This window comes from Centropristis striata, chromosome 1 (genome assembly GCF_030273125.1).
Source record: "Centropristis striata isolate RG_2023a ecotype Rhode Island chromosome 1, C.striata_1.0, whole genome shotgun sequence".
NCBI classification, from domain to species: Eukaryota; Metazoa; Chordata; class Actinopteri; order Perciformes; family Serranidae; genus Centropristis; species Centropristis striata.
In genome coordinates this window covers 27,773,357-27,801,300 of record NC_081517.1, presented here as the reverse complement: position 1 = coordinate 27,801,300, position 27,944 = coordinate 27,773,357, and the positions used below count along the sequence as shown (strand labels likewise).

The 27,944-nt window shown below is 39.4% G+C and overlaps 1 protein-coding gene across 1 annotated transcript in view; it reads right to left on the bottom strand.

Annotated features, from left to right (window-relative positions):
* tusc3 (tumor suppressor candidate 3) overlaps positions 1 to 27,944 on the bottom strand; it is a 75,135-nt gene that overhangs the window by 7,423 nt on the left and 39,768 nt on the right. Inside the window, exons 5-8 of the mRNA XM_059337059.1 lie at positions 25,543 to 25,683; positions 25,068 to 25,157; positions 10,731 to 10,794; positions 6,695 to 6,769 (exon numbers count right to left, since the gene is read on the bottom strand). Coding sequence (XP_059193042.1) covers positions 6,695 to 6,769; positions 10,731 to 10,794; positions 25,068 to 25,157; positions 25,543 to 25,683 — 370 coding nt within the window. The remainder of the gene's footprint in view (positions 1 to 6,694; positions 6,770 to 10,730; positions 10,795 to 25,067; positions 25,158 to 25,542; positions 25,684 to 27,944) is intronic.

Sequence of the window (27,944 nt, the reverse complement as noted above, 5' to 3'; positions counted from 1 at the left end):
CTTTTTTTTGTACTGACTCTTCATGGTTCAGGGAGAGGAATAGTTATTCTGCAGTATCACAAAGTTAGGAGCTGAATACAAAGATATTTTAAGTCGTCGCATTTCGGGGTCATGTTCTATAGTTGGCTGGATTTCATTTTGACTCCTATAAGTTTCCATTGTCTTGACATCTGGCACTTCTATACGCCACGTTGGCATTTCACCAGGGAGATATGGTAATTCGGGGATTGCGGCCTTTAAAGTTGTCTCTACTCTAGTTTGTTCCTTCGCAGACCCATCTTACTTTTTCCTGACTCTTCAAATTTTCTTTCCCATTCTTTCCTCCCTCCTTGATGTTTCACATTCTTTCCTCTTTCACTCTCACCTTCATTCTGTCTATCCTACTCCCCCCCACCCCCCCACACCCACTGATATTGCATATGTAGTGATTTTGCAACTCCATTTACTAGTTCAGTAACTCCCTTGCTGAGAAACAGTGTGTGCGCTGTGATTTCTGCTGCAGATGCCCATGGAAGCAGCAGATAACTTCCTGTAGCTGCACTCAGCAGTATGGAAGCTATATGCCAGGGATTTAACACCCACATTCAGTGATTACACTACCATTCAAGCCTAATCCTCTCTCTATTACTGACAGATGACTATTCGCTATGCTGCTTTATAATGCTCTTATTTAATTTGTGTGTCCGTATGTGCATGTGTGTGTCAACCCGATGACAGCGGTGAGTGGGATATGAAACTGTTTATTCTGTGCGAGCTTGTGTCTGGATATTATGCGTGTTTTACGTAACAGGTTTCTGTATGCATTAGTATGCTTGGGCTGCAGGAAAATGTAATCTGCGTGTTTGCTTCACTTTATTTAAATGAACAGGTGGAAGCTACACAAAGAGAGAGGTTAAATTAGCTGATACAATAAAAAAAAGGAGTTTCCGCACATAAGAAGAGAAAGGGCAAGAAAAAGAGATGGAGAATGAAGATAGGGCTGTTGGAAATGATGGAGCAGAGAAAGAATTGATGAATGAGGCGTCTGTGCTGTACACGTGATATGTCAACGTTACACAGGTGACAGCTATGTGTGTATGGATGTATACGGATGTGTGTGTGGGTGTTTTTGTTCAGTGGAATACTCAGATGCTCATGTCTTATGGTAGTTATGAAGTCATTAGCATTTTAATTGCCAAGCTTTAACATCTCAAGGAGAACTCATGGGTAAAGTAGAACAAAAAGTTGATAATCTTGCTTTAAGATTTTTTTTAGTGTGTGTGTGTGTGTGTGTGTGTGTGTGTGTGCGTGTGTGTGTGTGTGTGTGTGTGTGTGTGTGTGTGTGTGCGTGCGTGCGCATGAGTTTGGGCAATTGAAAGGCTTCTGGAGCTGCTTTTTCATCATACCCACTCTAATTAAAATCCACTTGTGTGTAACCGTGTCTCTGTGTTTGAGGTAATTATCAGTTCGGGCCATCTAATATCTAGCTCCCCCTTCTCATAATCTAGAGATTATACATCAACTCTGCTTGGGCGGTAAAAGAAAAGGTTGAAAGAAAGAATGGCTTTAGTGTGGTTAAGTGACCACGGCCCATTTAAAGTAAAGAACTGTGTGATATGCTTCCAGACGAGACTCATGTTAGAGAGCATCTGCCCTACAGTCAAGAGAAAAATCTATGTTTTTCATTGGTGTATCATTGAAATAGAAACACATTTCCTATTCACAAAAAAATGACAGCACATGTCATGTAATTTCCACTTCCATGTCTGTAATTTTATGTATTCAAATCCGCAACATGAGGCCACTCGTGATCACAAAAGGCAGGCTGAGTCTGAGTCTCTCACTCTGTCATTTTTTTTTGCCAGTAATTCTAAACCTCTTAGCACTGGAGAGGGTGAATTTCACAGAAACTCCACATGACAGCTTTGACATCAATTAATCATCCCCTCTGTGCCCTCCATGCAGTATTTTACACATTATGCCACCTGCCCAGACTTTTGAGGGAAGCTGCTTGACTGCTTTAAGCAGGAACCTACCTGTTACAGTTCACCAGAAGCACAAAAACACAAAGGGCTCCAGGTAGGGTCAAGTATAAACATTCTAAAATATCTGCTCTTATTTTGCAAGACTTCCAGTGACACAGCTTTTCATAGTTTATTCAACTGCCTCAGCTAGAACCTTAAACCATAATTCCTACAGTTCAAGAGCCCCATTACTCTTGATTAACTTACAAAGACTTTCCTTTTTTTAAAGACACCTAAAAAAAAGAAGTGGTGGGCTTGTGAGCAAAAAAGGCTCCAGACACATTCTGCACACAGACACACACAGGTCTAGAAGTGTGATTGCCCTCTGAGATTCACCCTCAGTGTAATCAGTGAGGTGCAAATCTACCATTTACTGTTCCTGTGGTTGATTGTGCATTGTGCAGGACTCGCAAAGCCTCTGCAACGGGGTCAGGTTTGCATAGAAAATTCTCAAAGATGAAAACCTATGGGTGACAGAGCCTTCTGCTGCAGTGCCCCCCGACTTAGGCATGGTCTGCCTGAGAAGCATAGGAATGCACCCAGTCTCCTTACTTTAAAGAAACTTCTTAAAATACATCTTTTGAAAGCATCTTATAACAACAGCTGTTAGGATTCCTGCTAGCTGTCACTGTCCGTGCCTGCAATATTATATGCTTTGTGTTGTTCCTTTTGTTTTTGTGTCTTGTCTTCTGGCCCTTTGGGTCTAGAAAAGCCCTTCACACATTTAATATATAATAATTACAGTTCTTATTGAATATATAGAGCTAAATAAGTAGGTAAGGGAGGATTTTATCAAGACACATTTATAAAAAGTTAATAAACAAACAAAAAAAGCTTCTTTTGAAAGAAAGAGAGCAGAAATAAGTCATTAGCAAAGTAATTAACTCATGAGGAGGCGAAGTGAATGAATATGCATATGTTAATGGAGCTGCGGCGGCCCAAGTAGGATTTCACACAGTTGATGAGACATTAACAAATGTGCATTTGAGTGTTGGTACTGTGGGAATCTAGGGAGGTATCAGCCACATTGATTATCTTGCACCTGCCCTGATTTGCGTGGTATGTCTCAGAAGGGCTGATCTGCTGCCTCTACTGCGGTGGTCGTAGTTGAGATTATCGTTTTTTTCCTTCTGAGAATGACTCGGAGGCATTCCATTTGTTTAGCATTATGATTATATTTATATTACTTTATAATTAGATCATATTTTTTAAGCACTATGATCTCAACAGCATTAATTTTAACATTAAACAAGTAACAGACACATAAATTATTTTTTTTACGGTTCTGTGGAATCTCATATTTATGATTATTTCAATATTTAAAACATTTGCCACATTTAACCTGAATCCACCATAGTAACTTCTATATATATATATATATATATATATGATAGGAAATATGGAAAAGCATAGCAAGTGCCTAAAAGCTCTCCTTCACTAGCAAATAGCAATTGCATTATTGGTCGTTGCTATAAGTCAGATTTGACAAAATTATTTTGTATTTGTTGCCGTTTACTAAATGGATCATAGACAGACCCACTGCAATTTCAGTGCAATTTTAAATGCACTGGCCGTCAGGTTGAGAGCATGTGATAACGAATGTTTAATTTTCTCTTGACTATTTATGACCAAACTTAATCATTTCCTTGAAGAGCTAAATCAGGTTCATTCTGATAACGCCACTTAAATCAACCTGCTAGTCAAAGCGTATCACCATGCATATCTGCATACCGTACTTGTGCATTCAAAGGCAGTTATGGGGCAGGTGAGGGGTCATCTCTGTCATTAACTGGAAAGTGTAACAAGTGCTTCTTATTTTTAGAGCTGCTCCAGCTAATTGACAGTTATGCAAATACACGTCACACTAATGAAAGTACTCGTTGATGGTTAATTTTTGCACGGTGTGTGTGAGTATGTGTGCACAGGAGTCTCCCATATCAATCTTATGCTCCAGCACTGCTGTTAAATACAGGAATGTTTGTGTTTTTAATAGTCATTGTCTTACGTCCAAAACACTTTTCTGTTGTCTGTCTTGGTCAAGCAATCTCTAACTAGTCGTATATACTTATAAATACAGACAAATATATTAAATTTGTCTAGATTGTAACAATCAAGCAACCTCATCAAGTGCACCATATAGCACAATGACATGTGTGTCTCCATCAAAGCAGCTGGTCTAAAGTGTTGTGAAGATGTCGTGCCAGATTTTAAGTGGATTTCTTTCGTAAATTTTTGAATTTCTGATTTATAGGGCACCACAGGAATGCCTTCTTAAACCTGGAAGTAAGTTAGCATTTAGCGCCAAACTCAATGAGGATTTGAATGGGTTTTTGGTTAGATAAAACACGTTAGTAAATACCATCACTTGTGAATTTTGAAGCTCTTACGTCTCCTTAAAAAGGCGTTTGCTAACAAGTGACTAAATCAGACTACAGTGGTTGTCATGGGGACATTAACCCATTTAGGCTGGGAAAGCATTACCACATTTCTACCATTAAAACCGGGGGCGATCTTGCGTTATTCTACCATTAAAGCCGGGAAAGTAGATAGGTCGTTTTGTAGGATTTGTAGCTTTTTCCACCTATTTTCGGTCTCTTGCCCAATTAAATGCATCTGAATACATGTGGGAGTGTCGCAATGCAACATGGGACTTTTCCAGAAATGAAATCATGGCGGAAGACGACTGTAGCAGAGGGAGCTCAGATATAACAGCTATAAGCTCTGAAATACTTTTTGAATTTCATTTCTATCTGCTACAGAGGGTAAAAATCGATTATTTAGTAGACGTTGACACTTCTGTTGAATTTTACAGGCACAAGGTTTTCCAGGCATTTTAGGCCTAAATGGATTAAACGCCATCACACTGGATGGAAATGCTCTCTCTAGTCCGCATTATACTAGTCATGTTATTCAGTGCTTTTGCAAACTCTTGTAGATTGTAAATTATGTTAATAATGAATTTATTAGGCTACGGATTTACTAGCTTGTCAAAAGTGCTGGTTAGCTTGTTGGAGACCGTCTGAAGCATAATGGTTGTGACGTTCAAGTCATGTGACCGTGGTGTAGTTCTCTAAAGCATAACTTTTTACTTATGTTGCTTATGCTTTACTTATGCTTCAAACATAATAAAAGCGGTGTCCATTTATGAACCTGCCGAACAAAACGCATCAGCATCAGAAACGTGTGTTTGCCACAGAGCTTATTTTCTGCAATGATCCAAATCAACCAATCCACCAAATTCTCAATAGATGCCATGGTGATGCTTTCAGGCTGGCCTACAAAAATACGTAATTTTGTTTGCTCTCTATAACCTCAGGATAATGCCTCTAAAATCTCACGGGTCCCTGCTGTGTGTGGTGTACATGTTCATTCACACTATTCCCCTGATCTACAGGTGATGGTAATGTGTCAACAGAAGCAGCTAAGGTGAGGACTGCCAGCTTTTAAACATGGATGAAAACACTGCAAGTTTTAAACTTAAGAAAAATTGACAATGAAAATGTTTTATGAGAAAAGATGCATTCGCTATGTTTGTTAGACCTCAAGGACACACACAATGAGTTTTGGTGAGTAACACGGAATGTAAATATAACTTTTATTTGTTTGTATGAAAACTCCACAGGGCACCTTTAAATGTCATTTTCAGTGTAGTTTTGTTTTCTTGCTCATATACGTACTGAAAATCTCTGTTTGTTCACTCTGAGTCACATCTGTATGCGTCTCAGGTGAGGGGAAAAATATTGAGATCACAGCTAAAACAAAACATATGATTTCTGACCAAGTTTGTGTGTCGGCAAAGAGCTGCATCTTGTAATGTGCTTAAAACATCTTTCAGTGCGCCTACTGTTCCAATGTCAAGGTGAGAATTACACTAGGTTCACGAAATAGGCCATGTATTCTGACGAAACACAGGCTAGTGAGCACACAGCGTAAGAGGCAGCTCAAAAGACATCCGTCTTATTCAGTGTAGCCTGGAGTGGTTGGGAAGCCAAGTAATGAAATGTTATTTTCTTGTGATCGAGAGCAGAAGCAAAGGCCGGAACAAAGAAATAACTGATTATTAAGTTGGCGAATGTAAGTCCAATCTTAAAGAAGGAGACTCCTCTCAGCACCAGACTGACAGATAATCATGAGTGGAAGGAATTTCTCTGATGTTTATGCTGCAGTCACAGGATGGCCTTTTCTAAGATATCAAATTTTTCAAAGTGTAAACAGCAGCCAGGAGAATTTCTTGTTTATACCTGAACTTGTAGCTTGTCTTAAACTACAGGAACTTTTAATTAGTTCACACATTTATAGCTGAGCAATACTTTTTGGGTGAATGTGTAATGTGTAACTCATTAAAGTGTGTACACTGGGTTTTCTAAGATCTAACTAATACACTTTTCATGCATCTTATAAGATTTAAGGCTTTACAGGCTGTGTGTTTTAATTTATCTTAAAAATGTGGATTTTGAGGCATAGACATTGGATAAATCACCTAACTGGTAGTTACAAGGTGGCTCTAACAACTGTGCCACTCAGCCTAAACATACATGCAGGCACGCACGCACACATACGCGCATACACGCTTAAACTCTTGACAATTGTTCCACTAAGAATGCTCCAAATTGAGGAACCAGAGCTTGAAAAGGGAAAGACAAAAGACAATAAGAATGGGAAAAAAGCTGAAAACAATCTTCACTACTTACTTCTCCTCTTGCCAACGTCTCCCTTGGAGGTGGCAGCCTCATTTAGCAACACCATCCCCATGGTGATTGCAGCATCTGGGACAAGGTTGTCAAGGAAACAACACACTTGCATGCATATGGGAGAGGTGGAAGCTGGAAGTACACACTGCCCCAGGAATAACTGCTGGACACACATATGCACTTACAGATACGCACACACTGTATGTGCAAAGGAGCACTCAAACAGATTAACAAGAACATCAGTCACTGGTACTGTGGCAGCACAAAGTATATAAAACACGGTCAACAATATGAAGCAATCCAGTACAATAGCTTGACAATAATTACTATTTAGTTAAAGCTCACAACTGTCATGTTTTGTTGAAATTGTGTCAGAAAGGAATTAAATAAAGTGCTTATTTTATACTAAAGTTAATGGCGTGTTGCATTACATTATATGCTGTAATAGAAAACTAATATAAAACAGGAGAGACTTTTCTGGCAGATCACTCTCCCTTTTGTTGTTGGGTTTTTTCAGAGAGAGGGCAACACAACAAAACTAAGAAACATTTTTTACTATTTTATTACTGATTAAATTCTGAAGTGGTGAAGCCTAACCTTGGAAGGAAAACATCACAATGGATTGTTTGTATTTTTGAAGGCCACTCAGTGGTTATGTGAAGGGGTTGTGGTGTAGCCGAGACTTCCTCTTCTGTGTGCCGGTCACTGTTTACAGTCTGTTTAGCAACTTAATTTACCAGATTGATACATTTTAAAAAAGCTAATAATATAATTGTTATTGGGCAATATCCAGTGGGCTCTGAGACTGCACTGTGGCAATTACATTCCATCTAATTTGCTCTCCACACAGACTGTTAACGTGCATGCAGCTCAAACCTGCTTAAACATTATTGGTCAATACAAATGAGAATGTAAACCGATGACAAATGTAAACCAGAAAGCTTTTGATGCCAATTTGATTGCAGCAAAGATAAAACATGTCATGTAGAAATAGCCATGTTTGTGACAAAAGGTCTCTGCAGCTGTGTGAGATCTGTTCTGATCTGCTTTTTGGCTTTTCTATAACCTTCAAATAACTTTAACATTTTTGCAGAGAGCTTTAACTGGTTGGGAAAACACTGCTGACAGGTCAGTAAAGCCACCTGAGACATTTTGTGATACTGACTTAACTTAAAAGTCAACTTGTCATTTTTCAAATTGGCTGCCCTACATCAGAACTATGTACTTGTAGTATTTAGTTGTTGTAAAAGTTATTCAACTTGTTGAAATAATATATATGTTAATGACTTTAACATATATAATAACAATATTGTGAACATTTCTATTTTTCAGAATCAAGCAGTGCTTCATTCAGCACTTGAGCTGCTCTAAAAATCACTGCAAAGCACTGCCTCAGGTGGCTTATAATTACAGATTCTTTTCTTCAGCGTGCCCTGAATACAAATCCATAAAACGGAAGAAAACCTGACGGGGTGCACAAACAAAGGCTGCCACATGGGGAGATACAGAGTGGAAACGGAGGCATCCTCTTGATGATATGGTTACAGACATGATCTGGTGCTGCTGCAACATGAACACAAGAGATATCTCCACATGAAGCCACAGAACTGAACCATGTAGATGGCATTTAGGGTGGTTGTAGGAATCTTGTGTGACAATAAAGTCATAATACCAAATGGATACCTATCTGTGTTTAGAACAAGACCCTTCCACTGCACTGGGTTGTAATTGCAGAAAATACTTACTCTGAGCCTGCAGGCATCCTACACCCACACCTGTCTACAGCAACAGAACATCAGCAATGTGTGAAGCAGTTTAAATTGGCAATGTCCAATCTGGCCATCCTACTGCCAGTTCTGCCATCCCCATTTGTTGCATATGTCATGGTGCGCCCTAATTGTTCCAGAAAATATTCACACTACTTTCACATGCATATCATTAGAATACCAGTATTCTTTTCCTGCTTGGCTGATTGATGTTAAAGTCAAACTGCAGCTGAAAGCTCTAATCACAGTTTTCCTTGGCACCAAGATTTCAATCAAGTGCTTCGACTTCACTCCATTGAAACTGCTCAAGGTCAGAGATGTCATCCATATAGCAAACTGGCACAAAGTAGAAATGACTTTGCCAGTGCCAAATGAAATTTTAGAACATTGACATAGAGGCCATGATTTTGCATAACCTCACCTTGTTCAGTTTATGTCATTCAATCGTTTTTAAAGTCCCACTCAAAAATCTATCTTTTTTTATTTAATGTTTATGTCTGACCTTCACTGTACTGACCTGTATCTGTGCAAAGGTTGTCACTAGAGAAGCGTTTTCACAGTTCTCAGCTAAGGGTGTTCTCTGTGTACTGAGAATCTGAGAATCATATGTAAGGCAAGCCAGATTGTTTACGTCACAACTGATTTTAAAGTCAAACTGCAGCTGACTAACACTGATTTTTTTGCCGACACCGACCAGCGCTGCGGACACCGGAGACATGGAGCTGGGGACAACACCCACAGCGTCCTAGCGGGAATCAAACCCAGGACCTTCTAGCTGTGAGGCGAGAGCGCTACCAACTGCGCCACCTTCCCCCCGTTAACACTGATAAAGTCAATGAAAAGCAGGTAAAAACGAAAAAAGAGAGCGTATGTACGTTGTTAAAACATGCCTGGAAGGGGATTTTAAGCATTCTATCCTTGAAACACAACCCATGTTCACATTAGATTTTTTCTGCTTTAAAGCAAAAATCCATGTTCTTACATTGATATACACCTATATTATATAATCTATATAGTGGATTAAGGTTAATGCTACAACCAGTGTAATTGGATACATTTTCAAACCCAATGTTATGTATGTTTTGTCAGTTCAGGTCACAATGCTGATGTCATCTGACTTTATATTTTTCATATCAGACAACTTAACCTGTCATTTTATGGCCTCTTTGCTTGAGTTTGAAGGCCTTCATGTTAGGTATAGCAGCTTTAGGTATTCCGTTGTGAAAACACAAACATTACATTAGCTACACAGTAAGGCTGAACTGCAATGTTTAACAAAATGAATTGATCTTATCCCATCCGATTATTGTGAAAAAGTTATTATTCAGACTTGGAGAGATAATGTGGCTGCATCAGTCGATATGTTAGAATGGGAGAAATACTCTCATCTGTGTTTCTATTTCATCCTAAAATGGTATAGTTATGCAACTGCACGAGGTACTTGCGTGTGTGCGCCTGTATAGAAGGAATTAAACAAGGTTACATCCATGGGGGAAACTGCATCCTTGATGGTCATGAAATGTGTTTACACCACCTGCACAGACAGCAAGCAAGGGTAGGTGTGTTAGCATTTCAGCAGGTGTGACGGTGTGTGTGTGTGTGTTTCATTTAGTTGTAATCAGATGGGCAGAAAATAAAAAAATAAACCGTGTTAGCGTGGACAAACAAATATTGCTTTGCAGCAGGTGCGACCTTGGACCTGCTATTTCCCATGGGGAAGAACACAGGAGCTAGGAGTGAACGTTATCATTACCCACACACATACAAAAGCACCAGCGCAACTACACACGGGTATACAAGCAGACAGAGAAGAAGACAAACACAAACAGAAACAGCTATCCTGCCAAAAGTAGGTGCACACACACACACACACACACACACACACACACACACACACACACACACACTATCATTTGGGGTTGAATTTGGAACAAATCAGGCAAGGAGGTGAAGTTAAAAGAGGACAATCTCTTGTCTTTGTATTGTCTGTTTGTTCAGCCCAGCAGGCCACCTCCCTATGGAGACTGCACACAGATGACAATGCATTTGTGTTGGGAGAATAAATGTAGCAGACATAAAAAATTGGACGCTGTTTCAGACGTATAAAGGTGGATTCCTATGTAAGCAAATGGAGAGCTAAAGAAATGTGTTGCCAAAAACAGCTGTTGGACATTTCACAGAGAGTTAAATTGCACTGGATGATTTACATTTTGTAGCATCGTGGTTTAATTTATGTTGACACAGGAAACATACACTTGGTGAAAGGATACTCAGGAGAAGGATGATGTGGGACTCAGCCACAAACTGGGCCTGACTGCTGCCATGAATGTAACTCTGTGGAAGAAAGAAGGAGAGAGAGAGAAAGACAGACAGGCACATTAGTTTAACATTATTCATTTCAATTGACAAAAGGTCACACTAGGCTACATCCTCAGTAAAATTTCGAAATTGAAGAAATAAAGAACAATACAGTACAGGAATGGAGAGTTGGGTTATGAATGGTGAAGAACATGACTGAAGTGAGGGAAATATCAAACAAAAAAATAGGAAATGGAGAAGAAAGAAAGGGATTTGAAAAATCATTAATAAAAAGGTCATAACCTATGTGGCAAACCTCTTTATTGAACATAAAGTCACAGAAAGAGTAAACGTCTGGTCCCATTCTAAGAGAGAAACTTCTATTGGCTTATGAACCTGGCTAATAATGATGTCCAACATCCCTTTATCTTTTGAGTACAATAACTGTCCCCAATATGAGCAAACCTGGACTTGGTTGTAGCCAAGATCCTGGCTTAATCTTATCTTTTTGCTTTATCATGATGAACACCATTATGGCAGCAAAAAGACACATTTGTGTGTGTATATGTGTGCAGATTTTTTTTTTTTAAAGTGCAAGCATGTGTGAGTGCCTGTGTGTTGTGAGTCAGGAAGATTTCTCCCATGTAGTGTGTAGGTGTACAGAGGTGCTACCTTTTCACTGAGTGGGCAGGGAGGTCAATCTAACCCTACAGGAACACTCACACACAGAGACACACAAAAAATGCTATGAACTCACATTCCCTGGCGATCTACTTAATGGAGACTCCCACTGTGGAAGGTGCCGGTGCTGTACAACACTCTCTCACTGCAACTTATCAGCCTGAGTGCTACTTTCAGTCTTTCAGGTAGACAAAGTCAGTCTAACAAATCTGACAACTTCAGATTTGTTCGAGAAAATGAATCTGGCAATGAATAGAAAGGTTGGATACATCATCTACTGCCCTAATCACATTTATTCGCCTGAAGTTGGTAATGTCACGGACGTTAGTTGTCACTTGTCCTTTTGATTGGTTGCCAATTCTGGTTTTACGTAATATGAGAGAAGATGAGAGTTAAGTGCTGCTGAGGGCACAACCCTTTTTGTTAAGAATGTAATGGGCAATGGGCCTCTTGAAAAATAAAAGATAAAATCACTCTCACAAACAGTTTTATTCTTTATTCTCACAGATGAGTCATTTAAGAAAATGTATTTCCTCTGAGGTGAGAATAAAATTCATGACCAGAAATATGACTCATGTATGGATACGGTGCAGAAGCAGATAAGGTTACCTTATATGGCAATTTTAAGGATGATGATGAAGATGGTGATCAAATCGCATCAACACAGTAATATAGTCTTTGCAAAGTCTTTACATTCACCAGTGTTACATGACTCCAACAATGCATTTGTATGTAAATGTATTCCTATTCTCCGACCACTCTGACTCTCAATGTGTCAATTTTCTCTGTAGATCACAGTCTGTTACAGTCAGTACCCATTGTCTCAACCATTACAAAAAAGTCTCCCACACAGCACGATGCTTAAGGCTCAAACTCTGCACAAGCGAGTTTCTCTGATAACATGTCAGAGGCCCAGCGCGACTGGCATCTGCCTGCGTGTGATGGGAGAAAAGCAGCGAGTCAGACAAAGGAAGACAAAGTGGAAGTCTGGTGGAAATGAGACAAATAGGAGAACGAGAGGAGGGAGGTCTCTCAGTGTGTTTCACATTGTTCAATCCCAGCAGATTATTAGCGTCTAGGTTTACGGCACATTTAGGGTCTGCTTTTCCACTTGACTGCCCCCAGTGTTGATTTCTTTCCCTATCAAACAGGAAAACGGATGGAAAGATGAATAGTGGATGACAAAGGAGGAGCAGTAACGGGTGGACAGCTTTTTCTTGCTTGAGTGGAGATAAATGAAGAATTCTTGCACTTGAAAGCAGACATGAAGACAACAAAGGCTCAAGGCTGAAACAGATCCCTTTGTCTTCAGCATTAACCTGTGGTTTTGCATTAAGTGGGGTTTTCTGAATTGTTATCAAATTGCTTTTCTTATTGACTGACAAACCAAGGCTACTTTAGCACCACTGTGAAAAAAGTTTGTCTTAGTCGTACTGCACTTTGCTGCTTTTTTTCCTGACCACTACAACCTCATGTCAGTCATGCCATTTCTAATATTTTAAATTTATAAAATGATAAATTCAAGGTTGTTAAAATATAAAGGCAGCAAGCAGAAGTATTTAGACACTTCTTGGTGTAAAAATGGCCATACATTCATGTGGAAACACAAAAGCAAAGAAAACGTTTGTTTGTTGCTTGTATATTATATTGCTCGCAGGTAATTCGTGATGAAATTTAGGAAAATGACTTCGGCGCTGATTCCCTAGCATTGTTGTGAAGCACTATAGCACCATGTATGAGGTGTAGCTGTGCGTTAAAATTGCCTTGTCTGTTGAAACATTTGAAAACAGAAGCTGGCAGGTGTTTTAGCAGGTCCTCCTTTACACACTGGTCAAGCAACCGTTCAAAATGAGATCCTTTCCGACCTTTATCTAAGCCTATACATTCACTCAGTCACCAGTTTATAAGGCAAACAGAGCCGCATCCAGTGCACTCAAATACAACAGCTCTGCAATAAATTCCACCTTTATGAAACTTTACAGGGGTGGACAGAGGCATTCAAACACCAGATTCAACAGCAGCACCACAAACTACAGCTATTAATAAGGACATAAACACAAGCAACATTGAGACAGTAACCACAGTTGGAGCAACTCGTCAAACCTAAATAGAATATGATAGGCTTCATAGAGGCATTGCATTGCACTACACCTAGGACCTTATAGACGACCGTAGTGTATATTGTAGTAAACTAGTGCAGCACAGTCATGCAAATAAAAAAATACACTCATTGGGGATCAAGGAAACAAGAACTTAGGGCAATATTAGATGTTTTGATGTATTTTACATCCTGAGTCTCACTGGGATTAGGTGAATCTATCCCTAATTCAGTGAGCAAGGACATCTTTTACATTTTCAATAATTATAAAGGAAAAAATGTAAATACAGGGTAATGAAAGACTGGTACTTTGAGAGAATGGCACAGCTGAGCCCTGTTATAGAAGGCTAACTAACTAGCCAATAGACAAACGGTAATTGAATGTGACAAGCTCTGTCCCCTTTTCAGGAGATTTGACTCCGGGAAATAATTGGTAAATCAAGTACACTATGAGGAGATGAGGCAGGTTGAGGAGAGGGAATACAAAAAATACAAAGAACATCCAATAATAACTTGCAAGAAGACAACTGCCAAGCCAGTATCCAAGGGTGAAATTTTTCTTTCATTACTAAAACTAAACAAAGATTACTTCATACTATTTTTCAAGACACCACACTCTGCATGTTACCTCCTCAACATAAACAGAAACTGCAGATAGAGGCTATGAGCACTGAGCAAGAGCAGTGCTTGGGGGATGAAAAATTCCTCAATCCATGGCTAGGCACTTCCAATTAATCTGATGGATTAGAATGCAGGAGCTCCATTCATTAGTGTGCAGAGCTGTGTGTGTGTGCGCGTGTGTGTGTGTGTAGCTATGCATGTGTAGACGAAAAAAACAGTAAGTAAATGCCTGTTTGTGAATGAGACTGTTTAGGGCGAATTTGTCTGTGTAAAAGGAAGTGTGTGTGTGTGTTCATTAGAGAGACGTAAAGCATCATGGTGGTCTGGAGGTAAAAGCAGCCACAGCTGGTTGAGCTAACATGGAGATGAATGGAAGCTAACTCAACAGTCACACTCTATAACTCGTTCTCCGTCTCTCCTTCTTAATCACACACTCAGGTTACCTACACAGAACAACACAGACACTTGTGAATAAGCTTCTTCAGTCTTTGAAATGTGGTTTGGTGATGAATATAGCAAGATATTATGCAAAACTTGACCTGTTTTACATTTATTTAAATTACAAAGGACTGAGACAAATGAGTCTATGAAGACACCTACGGTCATATAGATGAAGACAGCTTCCAATTCGTCTGCCACCTTATTACCACGATATACTTCTACTATAACTTTAACCCTTCAAAATAAGGTTTATCTAAAGAATTGAAAAGGTGTGCATCAATAAAACAGCCTTTTTAGTTCCCCAGCATTTCAAGGGTCAAACAGACATCTGACCCCAATCTGTAAATGGCGCAATCGATCCAGTAAATGTTTCAATCTCCCCAACTTTCATTAGCCCGTTTCTTGCATTTAATCTTTGCCACAATGCCGGGCCACATGACAAGGTCAAGGGCAAGTGTGTAGTTACAGCCATCTAAAGCACATCTTAAAGATACATCTTTTTGAGATAGTAGTGATGTTTCTATTTATCTCTTAGCTGATTTTTTTTGCTGCATAAACAGTGCTACAGAGGAAGCTAAGTAGATCCAAAATAATGCACTTAAAATGTTCTTTATATTTTAAAATTAAAAAAATAGTTTATCAAAGGGAAAATCCTATCTCAGATGAATTTACCATCTGTTTAAAATGAATGCAAAGAAACTTTGCATGCTCATGCATTAATTTTTTTAAAATCCACTATATCAAACTCGCAACAAACTGTGACTTCTAAAATGGTGATTGAACCATGACTATTGTGTGCAGTTACACCAATGCTTGTGATTATTTATGGCAGCTGGTCAGTGTACAGTATGTGGGAACTACTAAAAAAAACAGCGACCTGAATGGAGATACATGTCACCAACGGATACTAATGTGTTTCTAATACTTCATGGACAACTATGGGAGTATGGGAATGGAATCAGGATTTGGATATACAGGCGATATTTGGTAATAGGATCAATTCATTGTTTTATTCCTTTAATTTGTAAACAATAAGAAAAATATCAGCAGACTAACTTAGTATTCAGTCTCATACAGAAAAAGCCAATTTCACAATTTGTTCAGGAACAAAACTATTACATGCTGTGACATGTCACTGTTTGTGATGTAGTTTAAATGCACAGCATGCTGACACAGACTTTTCCTCCCCTTTTAAATAGCCTCACTATGGCACACCTTCATAAATTTAGGCAGCTTCACGCTGTGGAGCTGTCTGGTACAACCTTAATCTGCTACTGCTCCAATTAATCTGATGGATTAGTTTTTTAAAAGACCAATGTCTGGGAAATGAGCTCGAAACATCACGTCTGTTTGTCTTTAAATAACATGGAATGATGCATGTGTAAAAGAAATGTGTCTTCTATAGTTGTAATTGTAATAGTCAAAATCAGTTTACAACCACCCGTTAAGGCTGCCATTAATTATTGTGCCATTAATTTTTCAGCATAAATCGACGTTTAAACACTCTGTTTGTCAAGGTGAAAAAATTAATTTTCTTAACAGCATGTTTATTGTGGATTGCTTAGGGCAACTGGCTCAATTTGTATTCTATACACCTTTTTTTATTTACCAAATCCTTGGGTATTAAACACATTTAAAATGCAATGAATAACTTTAACACAAAGAAAGGTCCATGCATAATACAAAACTCAGTGATGAGTTTATTCCTCCAGAGGGTCTCAAGAAAATAAATGATAAAAAGGTTAACTCAATCAAAAATCTAAATATCAACGTTAGAACTTGAAAACGTGTCTGTAGACCTTTACCAAACACCTCCCCTGAGGATAATTTACTATAGTATGTTTTCATTAGTATGCTCTAAGATCAAGATCTCTGGAATATAGTACATGTTTACACTCTTTCTAATAGAAGAACAAAGATGTGAACTGCACTGTGCGTGTCTGTGTTCATGCACTCATTTGAATACATTGACATTAAAAAGCCTTGTTTATATAAGAACTGCATTAAAACAGCCCATTTGTCAGACTTTGAAGCAAATTAGCTGTCTGCACCAATGGATGCTTATAATATGCATTTACATATACACAGAGGAAGGCCATAGGCATCTCACATAATTATTAAATAAGGCTGAGAACAGCCTTTGACAAGTGGCTGCCATAATTCCCTTAATTTGTAGCATGCTAGTATGCTACATGTCACAAAAACAGCAATATAAGTACCAATAAAAATGTAATAGTTGGCATCAGCGACAAGTTATGTCAACACTGATGACACAAACTGTATGAGCAATGAGCACACCTTGTCCCATCCTCTCTCTAAAACCAAACCGTTATAGTGTTAGCTGTTAATAGCTGCGGGCCAGATAACCTTTATAAATAGCTATATTCATCCTTTTCCATCCAGTATCATGTATGTGTGTGTGTGTGTGTAGCGTGCGTGAATGAGTGTTTGTGTGTGTGTTTTGTTTGGTAAAGGTCAGGAGGCACTCAGACAGGAAGAGGGATAAATGAAAAGTCAACAAAGCAGAAATAACCGAGAGGAGAAAGAGTAAGTAACAGGGGAGGAGAGATGGAGTGGAAATATGTGCTTCATCTTAGAAACAAAGGATAGGTATGACTTTGTGTGTGCTTAGGTATGATAGGCGATGTAGGAAGTGAACCTTGCAAGGTACGCTGGGTAGGAGCGGGCTAAATACGTACAACATAAAATGAGAGCGAGAGTGTGAAAGAGAAAACCAAGGGAGAGAATGATTGTTTGCGGGATGACACAGCGAGACTGAATCAGAGCTGTAAACTAGAAACACAATACTGGTACTGATGCATGATAGAGAGAAGTCACGAGTCAACTGGAAATGTTAAAAATATTAAGTTGTAGGCAATAAAAGTGTGGGCAAAAAATCTACTCATTATTTTTGAGTGATAGCTTGTAAGAGATAAGAATTTTAGGGGTTCAATCCACTCTGGACTCTGAATCTAGTGATCCGAGTTCAAATCTCGGTGGAACCTTACCTGGTGATCCCAAACTACGGTCTTAACCCTGTAAACTACAGTGAAATCAGCAGGGCAGCTTTTCAAGTCGTGTTCGGGGGAACTATCCAGAGTCATCCAATATGTGCTGTGTGTGAGTCTGAGTGTGTGTTTGTGTGCGTGCGTGTCTATGTATGTGTGTGTGCATGTATGTGTACGTGTACATACAGATGTGTATGTGGGGTTGAGAGAGGTGGGTTTTGTCATTTTTATCGTCTGTTTTTTATTCTTATTTTTTTTAAAGCACTTTGTGTTGCATTTATATGTATGAAAAGGGCTACATAAATAAAGTTTAATTTGATTTGATCCCCCAAGCACTGCAGGCAGACTACCTTGACGTGTCATCCTGTTCTTAAACCCTAAACCCCTGCCAGTCCTCTCCACTCTGCATCAGCATCAACATTAACAGCTGGTGACTCCCACCCTGCATGGGGCGACTCGCCACGAAACCTCTTCCAGAGTTTTCTCTGCTCTGGCTCCCAAGTGGTGGAACGAGCTCCCCACCAACATCAGGACCTCATGGTCGCCTATGTATATGTGTGTATATATATATACTGTATATATACAGCTGACATTGGGCGAGAGGCGTGGTACACCCTGGACAGGTCGCTAGACTATCACAGGGCAGACACATAGAGACAGATAATCAATGTCATTCACTCCTACGGGGGCAATTTAGAGTCACCAATTAAACCTAAGTGCATGTTTTTGGACTAGGTACCCAGTGAGAACCCAGTGAGAACCCAGTGAGAATCCGCTGACACGGGGAGAACATGCAAACTCCACAAAGAAAAGTCGCAGGCTGGAATTGAACCGGTAACCCTCTTGCTGTGAGGCAAGACTGCTAACCACTAAACCATTGTGTAGCTCCAATTCAAGAATTTCTTAAAGTTATTTGATAAATATGCTGCAAAAAAATCCATGATTTAATGTCTAACTAACTAGATCTGAGAACATATGGGGAGTGATTTACCCAGTAGTGCTGAGGGACTATGGGCAGGTTCACTGAACCCCTCATTTGAACAAATATGGTAGTCTATTTTAGGAATTCAGGTGGCGCTTTAAAACCTCATTATCTACTCACTGTTTATGCAGTTCAATGTTTACACACTCCATGGAGAGTTCAGTTTAATTACCCAAGAGTCAATTAAAGCCATTTAAAGCCTGTTTTTTTTGCCGTTAGTTTTTTTTAAAACATGCCAATCAGTAAAATGAGGTGACTTCTCATTTCCTCAATAGACTAAGTTGTATTTGTTTTTCAGAGATATATGAAGGATTTTCATCTGGTGGCAATAAGCAGTTGAAAAACAGCGCACATGGCGGATTGTGACAAAAAGAAACTGCTGGTTCGATACACTGGCTTTCTTGTTGCCCTTGAGCAAGGCAGTTAACCCCCAACTGCTTCAATGAACCCTCCTCAGTAGAAAACAACTCAAGTCATACTGGGTATTTCCCAGGTGCTGCAGTTTAAGAGAGAGAGAGCAGCAGACTTTTTGCAGTCTCGTGGCTCGGTCACACCAGCATTGAAAACACTGAAATTTGGCTGCAAAATCTACTATTTTCCAATGACATTGGCACAAGTAGTGGATTAGCTCTTGAAAGGAAATCTTAAAATCTTGAAATGAAGGCTAAATTGGTGACTCTAAGGCCCCATTCACACAAGGACGCTCGCGGGTAAAGACGACAAAATATTTTATCGGAAGTGCCTTTCGTTTAGACGGTGACGGTGTTTTGGGGGCTTAAAGACGCAAAAATCTGAAACCACCTTCCAAAGTGGAAAAGTTAAATACGCTCCGCCGTAGCGTGTCCGTCTACACTGACAAGACGCAAAACTCTGCTCAGATCTGCTCACGTCACGTATGTGTTTACGTCACATACATGCTCCAGTACAGGAAAATAAACAAACGTGGGATTATTTCCATGCGTCGGACCTTCAAGCTGCTCTGACAGCTCTAATAAACTTACAGGAGTCTTTCCACCAAATGTACAGGATCTGTACAGATAGTATTAATGAACAGAGAAGGATCTGTAATTACCTCTCTCACATTTTGGATGCAGCAATTCGTCGGAGGCGAGCCAGACGGCTGTGAACGAGACCTGGGAGATCTAGTGGATGGTGGATAACTTTGTGGAAGGAGAAGCTGATGAAAATGTGTGGCGTGAAAACTTCTGCATGCCCAAAGATGCTCTTATCGCTTTAAGTGATACTGCCTGGCATGCATACAATCGAATTTCACACACTTTTGCGTCACCGTATGCACGCAGATTTCCTCCCGAAAATGCTCGTCTAAACGAGGAATAAAAAGTGAAGACGCGACGCCACTTTTGAGTCTTCTGTTCAGACCGTCCTCGTGTGAACGGGGCCTAAATTGCCCGTAGAAGTGAATGAGAACTTGAATGGTTGTCTGTCTCTATGTGTCAGCCCTGTGATAGTCTGGCGACCTGTCCAGATTGTCGTGTATATAATCACAGCTATGATTCTGTTGATTCTGTGACAGAGTATAATATATTTGTATATATTTAATCATTTCTCCAGCTCTGCCAACACAAATTCAGTTCTGCTACTTCTGGGACTGACCTCCTGCCTAGCAACACACAAACATTGTCCTGCACTTTAACAATTTCTTACCATTATGTGTCAGCGAGGTCTACATGTTGCCGCATAGAAAACAGACTTGAAGCTTGCATAGCTATTGTGACTGGTTAGCGTGTTAGCTATGTAGTTAGCTGTTATTTGCCAGCTATTCTTCTATCTTTTTTTCTACACCAATTTACTCTCCCTTTCATTGTCTTTTTCCTTCGCCTCTAGGATGTATTTTTTCAAGACATGGTTCTTAATTACAGTTTCTGCTAAAAAGAATGGTTCCAATCATTTTCTGTGCCTTTGTGTGAGTGTCTAAGAGTGGAAACAGAGGGATGGTCAATGTCTACTGGTCTGAACGAGTATCCAGCCTAAAGGATCATTTATTTCTTTGCCTCACTTCACTGTTCAGTTCTCTCCATATCGGCTCAAAACACTCAGATACACACACAAGCATTCCCTCGCTCAATCAAATGCACAAACACACACACGCGCACACACGCAGGTAAAGCAAAAAGTCAGGTAGCACTTATTCTCACTAACACACAGCACATACTGATGCCCTCTGCAAGTCAAAAGTCAAGTATTTGCAGAGAGCCAATAAAAGTGACAGCTGTGTTTCTTTAAAATATGAAAGGTTAGCAGTAATGTAGAGAGGGCTGCTGCCAACAGCTGCCAAAAGCCATCAACCAATCATGTGAAATCAGCTGGAAATATGGAAATGTCATCAGCCAATAGTGTGGAAATAAGGAAGTAGTTGTCCAAATAAAAACCAAGAGAGAAAACTCTTTAAACGCTTTAAAAAAATGTACCTATCATGAGATCCATTTCTTTTCTAGCTGTGGCAGTTTGTTAATATGATAAAGTTGTTCAAAACATTGTTGGTTACAAAACTTTTTCATGACTTTTTTTCTTTTGACCCCCTGCCTTTTCACGCAACTCAAAATCTGTTCAGCTGTGTGTGTGGCTTTTTCTTTTTCTTCTTGTGTGTATGTGACTGTGTTTGTAGTATTTTGAGTGGGTTTGTCAGACTGTGTGTGAGTTTGATTAAATTGAGTGCGCATGTTTGTACTGGAAGCTGTGTACGTGGGCTTGAGTATGGTTCATGTGGGTGTGCGTATACTTTTTGTTAAAGCACAACTGTGTCTATGTTCCATTTTGTGTGTGTGTGTGTGTGTGTGTCTGTGTGTATGTGTCTGTGTGTCTGTGTGTGTGTGTGTGTGTGTGTGTGTGTGTGTGTCCCTGAGCAAAAATGAGCAAGCAGTTTTTTCTTGGCTGCACAGTGAGACGCTCACTACAATTTCATCTGCTTGGTCGTGCCATTCGTCAGTTGACAAATCCTTTCAATATAGTCTACCTGGCCTCGCTCGCTCATCATTTTAAAGGAATTACACTGTCTGGGGAGAGAGGGCGGGAGAGGAGAGTGGGAGATTAGAGAGGGAGGTGAGAGGAAGTAACACAAAAAGAGGAGGGAAGTCATACAGAAAAGATAAGGTGAGTATCTTTTCAATATCATCTGCCCAGTTCAAGCTATTTACTGTTGGAGAACGGAGGGAGAAAAAGAGCGATTTAAAGAGAGCAGAGGTAGAGGATAAAGGTAGAAAAGGTGTGAGGAGAGCTAGGAAATAAGAGAGAGATGAGGACCATTTACACAAGATCTAATGAAGCCATCTCTGCAGCTATTTTGGTTGAGTGGCTACGAAATAGCAATCTGGCCCTGGAAGTTGAAGAAAATGTGGTTGGGTTGAAGCATGTAAGCCACTGGAGTTATCATTGAGGCTGCTGCTGTTAAAGAGGAATGATTAAGGTTAGGCTATAATGGCCTAGGAGGCTAGGTCTGTTGGGGGCTTAACAGGATGTTTAAGCATAATAGAGCCAGCCCTCAATAGGTTCATGTAGTGGGATTTTGCATGACAGGTTTACATGCACTCCAGTGGTTCAATTTAATACAATCCAATACAACAGCCTGTCATAACATTTATCTTTATTGAACTCATAATGTTCTGTTTTTCTGGTAATATTTTTTAAATATGTGCAATGCATGTCTTGGATTTCATTACTGCACAGGTATACCTAATAAAGTCGACACAAAGTTAATGTAACATTTGTCAGTATTTAGGAGGCTACATATAAGCAATCATGAAAAGAATATGTATTTAATTTTTACGAACATGTTTCAACTGTAATATGCGTCTCTCTTAGTTTAATTTAATTAACAACAACAACAAAAAAGTTAATACACTAAAAATATATATATCATATATCACCCCATATATATTAGCAGATAAGAAATGGGGCAAACGAAAAAAACAAAGTACAACTCATGGGATTTTTTTCCCAGACGATGGTTTCTGTAATTTTAGGTCATATCACGTTGATGTAAGTTCAAGTGTTCATTGTTTCTGATGAGTTTGGTTTTAATTAGTTATTTGATACTATAAAAAGGAGGATAACATTAGTAACTACCCTTTGAGGAAAAAAAAAAACATTCAGTGTTTTTTTAAATGGAAAAAGCAGAACAGTCTCAATAGTGTCACAATTTTGGACCATTTCAACTGACTTTCTTCATTTTTTTTCAGAAGCTGCCTTTGCAGTTTGCTACAATGTAATAAAAACCGTAACTTTGTGAATAGACCAGTGTTCTTCCAACTTCAGTAGCGTATACAGAGGGCACTCTGCCAGCTCTTCAGCCTTTCTTTTCCTAACTGGTATAATTTGTTTTCTGCATGCTCAGTAATAAATCTTTTATGACCTGTTCACCTCTGCATTTGAATCAGATGCCTATGGCTACTGCTCCCTACAGTTAGGGAATTAATTTCTGTCTTTATCTAAAATGCTGTTTCAACACTTCACTATGTCACAAGCTTTAATGCTGCCCTCATCGCTCAGCTCAGCTCATGCAAAGCCAAGAACAAGAGGAGAGGAGGAGAGGAGAGGACAGAAGCAGCAGACAGGTAGGAATGTGTCAAACTAGCTGACTGCACTTCATTCTTATGAAGCCTATAACATGGTATAATGACTGACAAAGATGTGACAGAGAGAGGGAGAATGGAGGCCATGGAGAAGAAGCATCAAGAGGCGGAAAGCAAGAAAGAGTTAACTGATGAGCAGAGACACAAACGCAGTAATTATGAATACAGCAGAGGGATGCATTATAAAGTTGAGACTAAAAATAATAAAATAAAAGGATGAAAAGTCAAATAAAATAATCCTTCAAACCCTTATATAAAATATTTTTTGACACTTCTTACTCTGCAGTTGCACCAGTCCTGAAAAACTCCCTGAGGTGAAGATAAACTATTAATGACCATTGGAAACAGCGTGAACACAAGATGTTATATTGATAAAAATTTTGAAATCAATAATATCAGGAGGCAGCAGGATTTTCTCAGATATATTGTGAAGAGTGTGATAAGTATTCTTTGTCTAATAGTGTAATGAGTGCAATGCTATGAATTTTTTAAAATCAATTAGCATTCAAGTAGTCCTACTTTTTTTTTTTTTTTTTTAATCTCCAACAACAGTAGCATCTCTGCCTGTAGCTGCTCGTCCTAGCAGAATAAAAGTGGTTCAAATGCAAGTAGGTGGCAAACAGAAGGGAGTGGAGAGATAGGGAAATAACAGGGGAAGAGAAAGACGGGGTGAAGGCTGGAAGCTACAGTTGGGAGCTCCATAGGCTGAGGGTGTAACCTATTTGTTGTCAAACAGACTGAAAAATGACAGAGAGCCAACAGAGGCTGACAAATAGAGTGCCTTTTTACACAGAACAACAGAGAGAGAGCACCGGATGGAATAGAAAATGGGAAAGGCCAAGAGGGAAGTTGTGATACTTTTTTTTTTCTTCTTAGTTCTTTCTTCTGACTTTATGAAAGTGTGTTTGTGCACACCCCTCTGTTGTGTGTATGTGTGTATTCTCTAGGACTGCTGGCTACGGGGAATACCAATCCTTTTCAGTTCCTGCATGAGCTGAATTGACTTGTCCTATAATAACAACACTGCTTTGTGTGTTCGAGGTCTGTGCCCTCATACATCACTCACTGTGTGCATGTGTGTGTGCAAGTACACACATCATGTGTCAGATGACATAATATTGTAGACACATAATTACATTTTTAGGGAAATTTCCCTCACTCTCTCTCTCTCCCTCACTTATCCTATTCCCTTTGCTCCCTCCTCCCTCATTTTCTCAGTTTTTCTCATATTGTTATTTCAATTTCACACTTGAATGAACAAACTTAAATGATGACCAGCGCAAAACTATATCTGCAAATGCTGTGTGTGTGAGTGTTAGGACAAATTTTGGTAATAAGTGGCAACTGTCCAAAAAACAGAGCAACTGTATAAAACCCAAAAGGGAGGTGAGAGAGTAGGAAAGAAAGAAACTTTCTCTGCCCTCTCTCTTTCTGCTTGGTCCAAGATGACTCTGACGTGTCACTAAGGTGATATTAACACACAATGACTGCTCCCAGCTGTCCAGTCACACACACACTGTCCCAGCGCTGACCTGTTAGTAGGTGGTAATGGTACAGAGTGCATCTTACTTGGGGCCAGTAGCCTTACAGATGTTCCAGATCTAATACAGCTTCACTCACAACACTGTAAAATAGATTAATCTTAACCCTTACAATATTGTTTTTGCTGGAAACACACATACCAATTGTAGAGAAGAAACCATGGTGGCAAGCAAGAAAGAAGGAAGGAAGGAGGGAGGGAAGCAGCCAAGGAGAAAGGGAAGATAGGTTTGGAAGATTGCAAAAGAAAGGAGGTTAGAATGAGGACAACGAAGGTTGACATAAAGGAACAAATGTTGATGGATGGGAAGAACAGATATAAAACTGGAATCCTCAAATGTGAATCATACCACTTGTCCATTCTGGGGGTTCTTGTGGGCGTAGGGAGGACCTCTGATGTGATTCCACATCTGACCAGAGGTCATTGCAAAAACGACGCACTATCACAGAGAAAGAGAGAAAAAGAAAGAAAGGGACAAAGAGAGAATGTGAATGAAACTTCATTAGCACAGAAATACTAGTATTATTATGCCAATTTTTAACTCGGTGAAATTTATCCTTCCCAACATATGACCCCGAGACATTAAAATTAAAGTGTTGTTAAAACAGGCATGAAATTGTGCTAATGAGTTGAGATTACTGCACTCAATTTGTTTCCAGAGCAGTTTCACTTGACTTACAGTATGTCCCTGGCTTCTGAAGCTGGATATTTTTGGCAGAGCATATATTTAAGTTCTCACAGTGGATTAAAAGGTTGCCACCTTGTGTGTGTGTGTGTGTGTGTGTGTGTGTGTGTGTGTGTGTGTGTGTGTGTGTGTATCATACCAGTGCAGCCATAGCCCATCCAGTCTTGTTGTATATGAATTCCAAGTTGTTCCTCCTCAGATACAGCAGACCTCCGACAAGCGACACTAGCAGAGCCAAAGCAATGGTGCCTGAATAATTAGGGGGACGGAAGACACGGATCTGGAGGGATGGAGAGAGGGAGTGAGAGCTGACGATTTTCAGTTCTATATAATTGTACAATTATACAAATGCATAAAGAGACTTGTCTTCTTTGTGTCTTTTTATGTTAAATGACTAGTATATACGATTTAGTGGCACCTAGCAGATTACCCATCCCATTCCAAGCATGCCCAAGAATCAATGGTGGCTTTTAGTTTACGGAAAAATGTAAAAGTGTGTTTGCTTTTCCCTTATGGGCTACTGATATATTCCATTTCTGCCAATAGACCCTGCTAAATCATAAACACTGCTACTTTAAACCTTCATTTTTGTATCTTTCAATAAACCTTTTCAATGATTTTTTTCTTCACTGGACATAAAAGCACACAGGAGATTGCTTAAAATGTCAAATGTCAAGGCTGTTTACAAATTCCAATTCACAGCAATAGATTTACCTAGCAGCCTTGAACCTTGAAGTTGTAAGTAAAATTTGAATGCGGCTTTAAAGTGAGTAAAATCAGCTATCAAAGTTTAACTGTGTGGGTGTTTGTTTGAACTTGGCTTGTCAACAAGGACTCAGGAGTGCCTTATTCTAAATGAATAGCAAAACTCAATTTGTTACAGGACACTGCATGATTTGTGATATGTGAAAAAAAACACTGGCTGTTTGTTGAAAGAAACAGAAAATCTTTTTTATTTTTTTGTTTTGTTTTGTTTTGTTATGCTTTCAAAACCCTAAACTATTGTCCCATTGGAATGTGTTTAATCTGTGGTAATGAGCAAACTAAATAATATTTTAAGAGTGTATAAAAAAAACAAAACTCATATTTCCCCCTCAGGAATAGCTTTGCAGAATTGTACTTTAACAACCATAGACCAGGTCACCATATGAAAACCTTCCTTCAGTTTCTTCTGTTAATTTCTCTCTCTGTGTGTCTGTCTGTCTTTGTGTACGAGTGTGTTGCCATAAAGCCAAACTGACAACATGCTGTGTTTGCTATGAGCAGATGCAAGCATAACATTTTCCAATAGCTAGAACACATATGTGTCCCCAACACTGATTATGTCACCAGTGCAATGTGAGTACCATCTGCTGCTGCTAAGTGTTAACGAATTTAAAATTTCAGTGTGTATAATTCTGGGCGAAAGAGAGATAGAACAAGAGATTTATTTTTAGGCTCCGCCACACACTGCACAAGTCTGCAGGCTCGCCTGCGACCTGGTACACTGTACAGTATATGTGTACTGCATATAAGGAAAAAGGAGACTGTGAGACATGTAAAGATGCACCTCTTATATGATGCTTTACTTTCTAATTTGTGTTGTACAATTATTTTGGACAAAGCAGAGATAGGGTTGTTTTATAATTAATCAATAACAGCACTATCTACTTTTCTAGTAAGTTTTATGTTTAAATTGTAGTTGAAGAACACATTTAAAGATGAGAAGTGATCTCTAATAATGTGTATGACAGTCTATGCAGAGAAAACAGGAAGAACTTACAGTTGATATATTTGCACAACAGTACAAGCTCCTCCAGTCCCTAAATATCTTCATGGCCACTCTTGAACACTAGGCACTAAGTGTAAACAGCAACTTCCCTGACCAATTTCATTTGTGTTCCTCCATTACACAAATGTATTCATCTCACTATTTCTTTTATCAAATATCTGTCCTTTCTTTTTTTCCCTTTTCTGTTCTGTTCCTAATTCATGCGGTAAAGTCACATTGAAGTGCCTGAAAGCTAGCACTTAGTGTAAGTGCTCCCCATCGCCTTCACTGAAAGGCAGCTTTTTGAATCCAGATCCATCAACAGGATGTCAGCAGGATGCTTGGACTCTGTCTGCCTGTACTTGGCTGACAGGTTATTCAGGGCAGAAGAAATTGTAGTCAGATGGTTGAAGGTTTGATCACTCCGGTGCCAACAACTTAAATGCCTCATGGCAAGGGCGTTTAACACCCACCTGCATTTGCGACACCATGTTCCTATGACATAGTCAACACTGCATCTACCCTTGCACAGACTAAGGAAGTCTTCAAACCTAACATCTTTGGTGCATTAAAAACTCCTGTCAGTTTGCCCATTTGGATCGTCTTGTTAAAAGTGTACTCCACCGATTTTACCATTGCACTCCTATAACATGCAGCAGTACTCCCCAAGGCCTGTAAACAGACTTTGAAGTGCAAACCTGGTGGAGTTCTTTTAAGGCTAAAGTAAAAGCTGTCAATGAAAAGCTGTTACGGACTACCCAACCTGACAGAGACCTCCTTAAAAGGTGGGC